This window comes from Hippocampus guttulatus, chromosome 7, assembly GCF_054856545.1.
Source record: "Hippocampus guttulatus isolate MCC_2025c chromosome 7, RoL_Hgut_1.0, whole genome shotgun sequence".
Classification (NCBI taxonomy): Eukaryota; Metazoa; Chordata; class Actinopteri; order Syngnathiformes; family Syngnathidae; genus Hippocampus; species Hippocampus guttulatus.
Genome location: NC_141267.1, coordinates 19,581,226 through 19,593,471, shown reverse-complemented (window position 1 = coordinate 19,593,471; position 12,246 = coordinate 19,581,226). Strand labels below are relative to the sequence as shown.

General features: G+C 46.7%; 1 protein-coding gene across 2 annotated transcripts; it reads right to left on the bottom strand.

Annotated features, from left to right (window-relative positions):
* Positions 1–265: 265 nt before the first annotated feature.
* Positions 266–10,633, bottom strand: sap130a (Sin3A associated protein 130 a). Of its 2 annotated transcripts, none has more exons than XM_086115346.1 (21): positions 10,509–10,633; positions 9,794–9,935; positions 9,143–9,399; positions 8,863–9,030; positions 8,598–8,724; positions 7,697–7,812; positions 7,494–7,618; positions 7,271–7,418; positions 7,101–7,191; positions 6,891–6,995; positions 6,673–6,814; positions 6,077–6,192; positions 5,571–5,861; positions 5,210–5,363; positions 4,775–4,873; positions 3,660–4,021; positions 3,243–3,476; positions 2,982–3,107; positions 2,797–2,900; positions 2,142–2,255; positions 266–1,768 (listed from the first exon to the last, which is right to left on the bottom strand). In XM_086115346.1, exons 2-21 carry the CDS (start codon positions 9,906–9,908, stop codon positions 1,610–1,612), a joined length of 3,153 nt encoding a protein of 1,050 aa, XP_085971472.1. In that variant the 5' UTR covers positions 9,909–9,935; positions 10,509–10,633; the 3' UTR covers positions 266–1,609. The 2 variants fall into 2 exon arrangements, with proteins under 2 accessions (XP_085971472.1, XP_085971473.1); XM_086115347.1 differs by having other exon boundaries at positions 10,428–10,579.
* Positions 10,634–12,246: the final 1,613 nt, after the last annotated feature.

Below are 12,246 nucleotides of genomic sequence, written 5' to 3'. Positions count from 1 at the left end.
AATACTTTTTTTTTTTTTAAAGAAGTACTGGCACAAGAACATTTTTGCCTCATATCACCAATATCACCAACAATATAATCCAATTAAAAAAGATGACACCTGAACTGTACTTCATATTTTACTTTAGGGCAAAAGTTGAAGCCACTGTAATATTACGCAATTTAAATCAGTTTTATGACCCACTAGAGGGAGTTACATACCCCACTGAGAATCACACATGCGGAACTGAACTGCTGGTGTGGAATAACATCCGAGTACTAGTGTGTGTTGTTGAAGCATCTTTACTATACTTACAGACAAAAAAACAATGTACAACGTCTGGTGTGAATGATCGCGACCCTACCACGCTACCTCTCTGTGAAATTTTGTTTGTTTTTACACATCGCACGGCACAAAATGTCTCCATTTTGAGATTGGGGGGTGTGTACAAAAAGAAAAAAAAAAAGAGCACATTTAAACAGTAACAGCTTTGTGAACATGAGGACGCTCCACTGCAAATCCTTCTCTGCCTTCTTAATGAATAACAAAAAAAAAAAAGAAACAAAACAGATGAATCCTGCCAATTCCGAATATTCCTTTGACAGTGAACCGCTGCTATTCTAGTCATGAAAATCCACAATTGACCCTGACCCAAAAAGGATTCTATTGCCACTAGATGCCACCAGAGCAATATTTTTCATTTGAGCTCGGCTAAGGCCTGAAAAATTGAAACTCCCCTTCTCAGTTCAACGGGAAGCCATTACCTATTTGCCGTATTTTGTGCTCAGACCAAAGCCATGTCTAATGTAAAAAAAAAATGACACCATCTTGTGGCATCGTGAGGCAATTGCAAACCTTTTTGTATGATGTGGACTTTTATCTTTTGTGGGGAGCTCTACGATGGAGGTTCTTAAGTAATAATCAGATTTAAAGGGGGAGTTTGCAATTAAAAAAAAAAGACATCGCAGAAGACACGCCTTTGGTCTCTGAGTGGTTGCTTTTCCTCGAGCAAAGCATTTTCTTAAAAATCAAATCAGAGGTAGAAGATGGGGTCAGAGAATGTTTTTTTCCATCGATCAATTTACGAATGTACTATTTCAAGTTTTGTCCAATGTTTCTGATGTCCACATCAAATCAACAAATTCTATTATTTGAAATGACTGTCAGGTTTCTACTGACAGTGAAACAATTATGACAAGAAGTGATTTGTTTTTAATCTGCAAACTCCCCCTTGAAAGAACCGAGGAGAAATTTCATCTAATTAGAGTGCTAAAAATCGGCGGGAAACGAGTGACAGGTGAGCACACACCGTCGCAAAATGGCAGCGGTTCAATCATCGGCAAACAGAAAGAAGGCACTGATCAAAACCAAACAAAAATAACAGCACGTTTGAGGTTGGTCTTCAGGTTACCATTTTCAACTCCTTCTTGCCTCTTTCGCGCCACGGCTCGGCGACCTGCCGGAAGCTAAGTTAGCAAACACCGTCTCTTGAGGTCTTCGGAAACGAACCTAAAAAGGTTCCCCGTCAGCCACTTTTGTTTGCCCACGGTGGGTGCTTGTGATTGTATGAAGCAGATCATAGCACCAGATTCTGAGCGGGGGTAAAGGGACGCGTGAGTTAGGGGGAATCTCATGCCCGCTCCTTCCGCTTCAGCTTGGATGATTTCTTGACGGAACTGTTCTTGTTTAGCAGCTTCAGAACTTTGTCTTTGTGCTCCAGGACTTTCATCATGGTGTCCCGAGCCTCTGTCACCTGGTCCATTACCAGCTTGCAGCGCTGCATGTTGCCCTGTGGGTAAAAGATGGGAGATGTCATCTCGCCTGCAGAGAGGCTAACAAACGTTGCTTTTTGTGCTGTTTAAACCTTTTAAGCGACAGATATTTCAACACAAAGCGAAAGCTACGCAAGTGGTTACTGTCACTCACAGGTCTAAGATCATGTTTTTTATCATTTAAAAAAAAGCGACTAATATTGGTGTGGCTCACTAAAGAGTTTTGACCAGCTCCATATGTCTGTAACATACTGCTCCCGGTGGTAGCACAATGTCCATTGAAATGAATAAATAATTAAAAGAAAAAAAAAAGCTATATATAATATCAAGAAGCCTATAATATTATAGAGTGCAATTAGGGGGAAAATATATATATATTTAAGTTAGGACCTGGATGAGTTCATTGATACGGTGCAGGTCGTCGTCTGCGCTCGCTCTCTTCTTGGGTATGAGGCCCTCTTGCAGAGAGGACAGCCGGCTGTACACATCATGCTCCAAACTAGACTGAGAACAGAAAACGACCAGGAAGGCCGGTCAAATTCATTAAAGTCAAGTATCACGGACATGTTGCCGTTATGGATGATCGGAGTTAAAAAAGGGAAGACAAATTGGCTGCTTTCACTTGGCTGGGAAGACCGTTCACTCAATTATTCGCTCATTTCCAACTCTGAAAGCACGACAATGAAAATAGATTTAAATGGGGAAAATCGGTTTTGGTTTAAAGATGTGGCTGCATCAAATCAAACTGAAAGGTTACGCACCACATGTATCGAATTGTCTTTTGCAAACCCCTAACTCCATAGGGATTTTTGTATCGATAATTTTAGCTAATGCTAACTGTGTATATACAACAGAAATGATGCGAGCTGATTAACTATGACTTGTGAATAGTTCTTAAATAAAAAGGTATCCATCAAATGTATTGGATATTAAATACAGCGGGGGAGGGTCTCTGGTCCAGTCAATTAATGGCCAAAATGTGCCTTTGCTCAATAAAAGTTGGCGAACACCGCTTGAACCTTTTTAACGTGAACTTTTCACTCACCAGCTGTCTGAGCTGTGCGGCACACAGGTGAATCTTCCAGCCTTGCGCTCGGCACGCCACCCCTCTCTGGTTGGCCATATCCTGTAAGGTGCCCTTCTTCTCCTCTGAGACAAAAACAAAATATGAATTAATTACACATCATTCATAGCCCAGCAAGATTTTTGCCTCTGTCTGGAAAAACTAACCTTTGACACGGATATCGCTGTACCTCTGGAAGTGGTGGTAGGCGGCTTTCCAGGGGTTACGGTAGTGCCGTAGGAGGGTGACGGGTGGGCGGGGCCTCACGGGCACGTAGCGCACCCCTTCCTCATCTGAGAGGGGAACATTTTAAAATGTTAAGCGACATTTGAACAGGAAAGAACAATAAAATGGATTGAAATACTTCACAGAAAGTCTTTGTTCGAGTTGGCGGGGAGCGCAGCATGAGCAGAGCGCCATCTCCGTACCGACGTATTCCCTGGGGGGAGACTCTCGGCGCTCGGCCCTGCCGGTGACGGGCCTCCCGGGCGCCTTCTCCTCATCCGTGCTGTTAGTCTCCATCATCTCGCTCTCCTCGGTGGAGATGACGTGCTGCTGCTTGCGAGGCTTCTTCCTCGGGGATGCCCCGGGGATGAGGTCTCCCGTGGGGGGCACGTTGAGGGTGGAAGACTGGGCATTCAGGGCAGGGTTGGCGTTGGAGTCTGTGAGGGGGAAAGAGCAAGCATATAATAACAATAATAATTGTCTGATGGAGTACATTGAGACTAAAGCAAGCTGCTCTGAGGTGCCGTTGTAAAGCTGAAGTCATTTTTGGTTTTATTTCTTATTTTAAGAGGCGCTGGCACCACTTCCGTGTAAAAGGCAGGCGAGCGTTGCCTCCTCACCTGGCTGCGAGGTGTTCACGGTGTCCACCTCATGCTTGACCTTGACGTCGGGGCAGCTTGCGACACAGGAGGCGGTGCTGCTGGGGGCCGGCTGCGTGGGCGACGCCACCGTGTTGGCCATGGAGGCGGGGGTGGGTGGAGTCACCGCGATGGCTGCGGGCAGGGCCGAGAGGACGACGGAGGGCTGCGAGGGTGGCGCAGGCCCCGGCGTGGCCAGAATGGCGGGCAGGGCCTGAGCGAGGTGCGGGGCGCCCGATGCCGCCATCGCTTGCTGCTCGCCACCCTGCGGCAGAGGAAGCGCATCCACGGCGGCCATGACGGGAGGGGCCACCGCCATGTGTACCTCAGCTTTGGGTTTGACTCTGAGGGGAAAAAGATCAAAGTGTGATCAGAACGGTTTTCCCGCCTGGCTAAAAAGGGTCAACTTGTGGAAGTTTACATACACAGTTAGCTCACCTGTTTTCCATGGACAGTGTTAAAACTTTGGGTAGTTAACACGACCACATCGCAACTTTATTTTACAGATCAGGTAAGCGTTAGCATTAGGAAGCTAACATGACAAAATTCTACCTCTAATATACAAAATGTTACCTAACCACAAAGCATCTCAATTTTTTAAAAGCATTTAGCTTAAGCTAGCTAGCACGGCCTGAATACAGTGGTAATTTACATCGTCAGCATTAGCCAGTTAGCGCACCTCTATTTTACAAATACAGTCATCATTAATTAGCTAGCATGGCCACATGGCACCTTGAAATATTTATTGTTAGTTGGCTGACTACAGTAAAGCTGTATTTTTCATACAGTTCACTATAGCAGGCTCGCACAGATCGAACACACTTCGAATTTACAGTGACCATTGGCCAGTTACCACAACTATAGCATCACCTCTTTTTTACAGTTAAAGTTAGCATTAGCCAGCTACCAGGACTACATGACCCCGTATTTTACCTAGAAGTTAACTCTAAATAGTTAATATGAACTCAGCGCAACTCTATTTGTACACATATGCAGTTAGCTTAACCAAGTTCCCACAACCACAGCACACCTCTATCACATATTCATACTAAAAGCTAAGCTAAGCTTTAGCCAGGCTCGAATGGTTTGAAGCTCACCCCGCGGGTCGGGGAGAACTGGCCCCTCTCACGCCACTCTCAATTCTGATGCTGCTCGGTTCATTGGGCTGAGCGGAAATGAGGGTCTTCCGAACACAACTGAAAACGAAAAAAATAAAGTATGAGAAATATATTAAATATGATGTACATATGGTATATTACACTGTCGGCAAATATATCAAAATGTAAATTTGTAAATTAGCTGTATTTATTTACATCTGATGTCAGTATTGGAAATGAGATGTCTATAGGCATGAAATATGACGGAGTAGATCCAGACCAAATGCGATAAACGATATGGAACATTTATGTATACAGTGTCTTGTCGTTTACCTGAATTTTTATATAAACAACTGCGACTTCAATATACATAAACAGAAGAAAAAGTACCAAAAATGTGGACATTAAGATCTGGCAAACGTCTTTGCCTCTCACCTTTCGGTGGTAGGCTTCTTGCGTAGGATGCTGGGTCTCGGCGAGGACACCAGGGTGGGCGCCCCTGCCTGGCCATGAGTCTGCACCATGGTGCCGACCGGTTGAGTGGTGCCGCTGATCGGGTTAGCCACAAAGCTGTCGGCCAACACCACGCCTAGATGGGGTTTAAAAGGTTGAGCCATGTCATCCTTTGAAACCAATTACTGTACTACTTTCCAATGAAGCATACTACAGTAGCAGAAAGAGCAGAAAAAAAACGTTCATATTTAGTTTTTTTGCAGTCAATAGCTGGTGTTAGATTCCACGGATGAAAAGTGAATTTATGAATAATGAACTATAAATATTCAAGGGAACATGGTACCGGATTTTGCTTCGGTGGGCGGTTGCTGTTGCTGAGCGGTGCCGGCACCCTGCTGGAGGCCCGGTGCGCCGATGGCCGCCGTACCCGGGTGAAGGCCCTGGACGCCAATGGGCGCCGGTTGAATGCCCTGCGTGGCGATGGGTGTCGGCTGGATGCCCTGGGTGCTGATCTGTGCCGACGGCAGGCCAATGCGGTCCACTGCCATCAGCTGCATGTGGTTGAGGTGCACGGTGGTGGCCACCCCGACGCCAGCCTGGGTAGGCAGCGCGTTACTTGGAGCTTGAGGAGTCACTTGGGAAGGAGGAGACACTTTTAAGTCAAAGTAGAAAAAAAAAATACGGTCCAATGTTTTTGGTCTTAATTTTTTCCCAAAGCTTTATGTTCATGGAACTGCTCGAACGATTAATCAGCAGGCCAATTTTAATTGGCTGATATTAGCTCTTTTAGAGTAATCAAAAATTGACAAATTTTTTTGGGTGGGTGTACACGTTTGTGGTGCTTCATACCAGGATACTGACGGATAGTGGACACAGAGCTGCTGATGGGGGTGTAGGTGTGAGTCAAGGGATACGACGACGAGTACGTCGGCAGGAAATACTGGAACTGGACCGGAACGGGGGGCCTTGAAAATTAAAGGACAAAAAAGGTTAGCCTGTACATACAGTAGCATCGCTCACCTGTACATGAAAAGACAGACATAGCTCGAGTTTAGTGGCTTTTTTCACATGGTGTTCATCATTCATTCCATGAACTCCGTCCTCGTTTCTCAAAAGTACAACACATACGTTCTAACAACGACCATGACATATACTCTGTTCTATTATGACTCTTATCATAATTGACAGAACAAGCCGAGATTCGTTCAAAGATCTTCCACTCAAAAGCTGTGCTGGCCATATCTCCAAAGCGAAACAACGTCACCGTCTATTCAGACTCGGGGCTTTACGTTTGGATACCAGTTGACAGGTATAAACACCCACGGCAGTGACTTATTTGTTTTATTTATTTAACCTTTAATTGGTCAATGTTGTGACCCGTGGATGATACTTTGCCCCAATATAGCAAAGGTGATGTTTCGCCAAAAGTTGACCGTTTAGTTCACCTGTTGTCACTTCTCGGCTCCATGGTGACAGGGTTGGGCGAGGAGCGATGGCCCTGGATGGGGATGAGGTTGGCCCTCTCCCCGGGGTAGTCGGGCTGTACGCGAGAGGACGAGTGGGCGATGGGTTGAGGCACCACTTTGGCTGCGGGCGACACCGAGGTGAGTTGAAAGCGAGGGGAAAGTGGGAATGCCAAAATAACCAGGGAAACCCAACTCACCGACGGGGATGGCAGAGGTAGTGACGGCGGTGGCGTGCGACGAGTGGGAGGCCATCGTCATGGTGACAATAGTGTTGCTGCTCATTTGGGTGTGCGGCATGGAACCTGAAACACACACTTTTTTTGCATTATTGGGAAATTTCACCTGAAAAGCCCGACATTCCCAAACTTTTTGGCAGTTGCGTCTTTCTTGTGATTTTGAATCTGTACCTATAGAGGTGGTCGTGGGCACCGTGTTGGTGGCGACGATGGGCGCCACGGTGGCCGCCACGACTGGCGTGACGGTACTGAAGATGGGCTTCTGTGAGGTCAGAACAGAGCCTTCACATTTTCTGTCTCCGAAATAAAAAACTCTTTCATTTGTCATGGAGGCGAGTAACCTGCGCCATGGTGTGCGGCGGCTGAGGTTTCTGAGCGCCGATGGCCGGGTGCGACGGCAGCGTGATGCGCGTGGCCGTGTCACGCGACGTCTGAGGCCTCTGGATGCTGATGCTGGCCGGCGGCGGGTGAATGGTCAGGCCGGGACGCCTGGAAGAGCAACTTGAATGTTGACACAAGGTGACCGCACGTTCGCAAATGAGGACAGGCGTCGTGTCATCTTACCCGTGAGCCACTTCTGCAGAGTGCGTGGCGGTGGGACTGATGACGGGAGACTGGGTCCTCGTGGCTGAAATGGGTGCCACCACGGTGGGAAGCACAGACGTGGATGTCGTCACAGCCGGACGAGACTGCGGAGGCAAAGTGAAAGACGTGTTATAGACACACACATAACACAAAAAAGATGTTATTGGTGCACAACGCAGTACCTGAATAGTCTGGTGGATGATGTGCTGCACGGTGGGCTGGCCTGGGCCCGCGCCTGCTCCGGTGGCCGGTCGGAGGACCGTTTTGGAGCTGGACATGACCGCGGCTGCAGCTGCGCCTATGGAGGAAAATACACAAAATGGAATTTGCAATCTAAATAAATGTTCCTCCGTTCATGTTTCTAAAAATCGATTCCAGCACTTTCACTGTGTAAAAGAAGTGCAAAGGAAATAAAGGGTTGGAGACCCCTGACATAACCCGTTTTCATGGTTGTAAACAGGGTACTTTGGTGTGGAGGATTCAATTCCTCGAACCATGGAAAATAGAGCAGCTACCTCTGTCGAAATGTTTATATCTCAACTTATGACTTATTTCTTCACTCTCAAATTTGTAAACCATCGACATCTGGATTTGAGCCTGTTTTGCTGCCCCTTGTCTCTTTCTAAATGAACTCTCACGCTGATCACACCAACACTTGAATATGTGAACCCCTTTGCGACTATTTTGTGATTAAATGCTGTACAAGTAAACCTGACTTCACGAAGAGGTACTAAACAGGTACTACAGAATAAAAGAGGTACTACAGAATAAAGTATTTAGATGAGCTAAATTGTGAATCCTCACAAATATACTGACAATAATACTGACATTTTTATCTGATCAGATTCTAACTGAATAAAACCCTTTTCAAAATGTCAATTCTTGAAATTGTGCATTTTTGCCAATGTGTACCGACTTAAGGGACTCCTTGGTCGGTGGTTCAGTGGCAAAGTTTCATTCTTTCTGAGACACCTGCGTGTCAGGGTATGACAATGCTAGGACGGGGGTGTTCAATCTAACACAAATTCTCCCTCCGTATTGTGTTGAAAGCATATGTCGCTGTCAAATTAGCATGCACGGTACCTCGTGGTAAATGCGACGTGAAGGTCTGCGGCGGCACGGCAGGGGTCCCGATCTGCAACGTGGGACCGCTGCCTCGAATGATCTGGATGTTGGCCGACATCAGTTGGTGCAAATTACTGGCGTGACCCTGACACACACAAAAAAAAAAGGCAATCAGATTCATTGTGAACACATTTGAATGTAGGGCTCAGTAACATGGCCTGAAATCAAAACTTGATTAATCACCAAGTCCTTTTTGAGTGTAACAATGACATCATATGCTCACCTGCTGTCCGCTGATGGTGGCCACAGGAATAGAAAGCGTGGTGGCGCTGCTGCTCTCCGGGGCCGACGTCATGTGGCCCGGGACCTTGGGGGGCATGGGGATGTGGCCCTGGTTGGAAGCTGGTGCAGGGGCTATCAGGCGGCTCGGCATGGGGGACTTCAGGACCGCCTGGAAAGACACACACAAACAATGTTGGTTATGGAACAAATTCAATTCTCAGACAAGGTACCTCTGTCTTAATGTGCAAAACCCCAATTGGAGACTATATTTCGAGACTCACCTTCATCTGTCCATCAGTGAGTACCGCGGGCTGGCCCTGCGGTAGATGCACCGGCGGAGCAGGCAAGGCCACGGGCGGGCCGCCAGGTTGGATGGGAAGCGCCTGCGGGGCGGGCTGCGGCTGGCCGTGCGTCTGGGCCTGCGGGTACGGTCGGACCACCATGGTCTCCTGCTTGTCGTCCCGGAACACCGCCGTGCTGGTGCCGCACCCCGCCGGCGGGTGCTCCTGCTGGTTGCCGTCCGCAGCTTCAACACCAGCTAACAATCAATCAATTATATTGAGTTGCAGCAAAAAAAGCCACTCAGTGAGCTATGGAAATATTTTGCTTTCACAGCTAACACACATTTACTAAAGACACGTTCACTCTGCAGGATGTCTGATGGAAGACAAGGACATGTGTGTCTTCACCAATTACAGCACATTCTGAAACAATTCAAGTCTTTTTATAGGTGTTATTTGCCTGTAAAATTTTGAGAACATCTGGTCTGTAATTCCAATGACATAATTTTGGTCATCTGATAACACAGGTGAAAAGATCATATAGGATGGGACATTTTGAGTTTTTGGGGCAGAGCAAGTCCCTTTTAAAAAGCGAAAAAAAAACATGGGGATGGATGGATGGATAGATCGATAGATAGATACATAGATAACCTTGCGGGTTTGACGGCTGACTGACAGGCACCAGGTTTCCACCGGTGGGCATTAGCGGAGCCCCCCCTGGGTTCGAGGCGGGAAGCCCGTGTCGTGGGAATTGCTGCGAGCTCATTCGGATGTTTTCACTTTGTTCAACGACCTGAAAAAAAGAAAAAGGACGTATATAAACGCGTGTCAAAACACTTGACAAGAAACTGTGCGCATGCGCGGCCGGGACAACAAAAGTACGAGCACCTTAACAATGAAAACGAAAATTAACCCTTTGCGGACCGAGCGAGTACACAACAACTGACCTTCGTTATGTTTATTGTAAACAGCCATCATTTTAAGACACCCGTCTAAGATTAGCAAATTAATACGTACATTTAGGAGTATTTTGGCTTGCGTTTATTGGTCGAAACACTCCCCTAACATCAAGTTTATCGGATGAAGCGACGTCGCTTTCGCCGCTTTGGAAAGAGAACGCAAACGCGATGTTAGCCCAGTGACTCTTTAACTGGAAATATTCGACCATTTCTGCTTCGATAACCTCACATAGTAGAAACGATACAATGTTAGCCTAGCGAACTGATTAGCAACAAGCTAACGTGAGACTCGCTAGGTTTTCTGCTGCCGCCTGTTCGACACTCACGTCTAAATGTTGAACTTTTAAGGGGAACAACGGCCTAAACCCGGTCTCGCTGCACAAGCGAACGCGTTTCAGAGTACGCACAGGTGTTTGGCGTTTCGATGAGTTCAAAAGCAACGCTCCTTTTCAGGATTACAATTTTTCCATTCGTCTTTTCTTTTCCTTTTTTTCTCCGTTCGCGACATGTAAGCCGGAACAACGCTTGCGGAGAAGCCGCCCCTTGACATCTTTCAACCAATTGGTGAAGAAATTTTCCAAGCGTCGCCCAATGGGGAGGGTGGAGAATGTCACGACCATCCATAACATTCAAGGCAGACCCGGCCCCTCTAAATTATTTTAACCAATAAGTGATGAGAATTCCGTAATGTTGACAAATGGAAACGCGAGAAATGCGTCGACCGAACTAAATCTTCGACAGGGAGCCGGCTCCCTTTTTTGGCCTCTTGCAACCAATCAGCAAGGAGAAAACCAATGCAACCACCTATGGGAGCGCGAGAATTGCTTCGCCGATCCCACTACAGACAGAGCGAGAGGGGGTGGTGTGGTGTGGAGTGGGCTGCTCCGATCTCCACAACCTGCTTGCCTACTGTCGTGTAAGGAAGGAACATAGCATAGATTGTTCACCGTTACTTCCGTTACTTGATTGTTTTTTTTTACTTTTAATTCAGCAGTTGAAGTGGCAGCTCCGTGTTTTCACTTCTATTGAGTGAAAATGGCAAACACGTAATGGAGTCGCTGTCAGTTCAGGTTGTAGTAGACCATGTATACACAAGGGGGCGCCAGACTTCCATTTGTGTATAGGCCACCTCCGTGGGGAACGAGATGTAGCAAGTGCAAAGCAACGAGGGCATGGCGTTCTGCCCTTTTCACCTGGAAAGTTGAATTTTATGGTCTGCACCTGGTCAGCAAGCATCAAACAAGAACGACAGTGGCTGTTGAGGAAGTTATTTTTACCTTTGCGTGACAATGTCAAAATGTTTGCGTTTCTTTATGTGCCCATGGGCCACAAACACAGTGTGATGGCTGGACTGCAGCCTCGACAAGGGAAAGTACTTTCATTGTCTTGATAGGCACTCCCTGGGGCTATTTTTTCCCCATTTTTTTCAGCTCTAGAATTCACCCCCAAATGGCTGCTTTGAAATAGTTTCCTTTTCAATTTCGGGCATTGACACTTGAGTCTTCTTCATTTCTGCCATCTTATGATAAATCTCCCCCCAGTTTTGGGTCACTTGCTGAAAATAGTGTGTGTGTGGGGGGCGGGGGGGGGGGGGGTGATACAATTTTTCAAAATTTTTAGTGCCCCCTAAAATACTAACAATTTTACACGGTAACAAGGACTCGCACTAATGGTGCGCTCTCAGGCGTTCATTCATGGGAGAAACATTCCAAAAATCAGCAGCTTTGTGGAAAAGTTGATGAGGTGGAGTGCTGGGGTGGGGGTGAACATTCCATGGAAGCTGTAAGCAGGAAGTTGTGGAATTTCCATGAAAATGAGAGCAAAGCACAGAGTTCCACATGCATATTTCCCCCCCCGTCTTCTTTGTGGCTGACCTTTAATGACAATAATAGCTAGATTATGTAGAATATTTTAGATGCGCTTTGCGGAAAGTTAGAAAAAAAAGCCCTGAGAGCTACTTCAACGATTGGCACGTCTTAAAGTCTCAAGGACCTATGCCCGAAATTCAATAGGAAGTCAGCCATTTTGGGTGGAAGCAGACATTTTGGGGGTAAATCCAGTACTTGGTAATCGTCTACCTGCCATAACAGGACGCACAACCAATTCCCGAGAACCTATACCTGAAGTATACCAGCGACACCGATC

Coding starts and splice junctions, on each gene's coding strand:
- sap130a (XM_086115346.1), bottom strand. CDS start 9,908: ATGAGCTCGCAGCAATTCCCACGACACGGGCTTCCCGCCTCGAACCCA. Junction 7,419..7,493: donor TCTGCAGAAGTGGCTCACGG/GTAAGATGACAC, acceptor TTGCTCTTCCAG/GCGTCCCGGCCTGACCATTC. Junction 6,193..6,672: donor GAGCCGAGAAGTGACAACAG/GTGAACTAAACG, acceptor TTAATTTTCAAG/GCCCCCCGTTCCGGTCCAGT.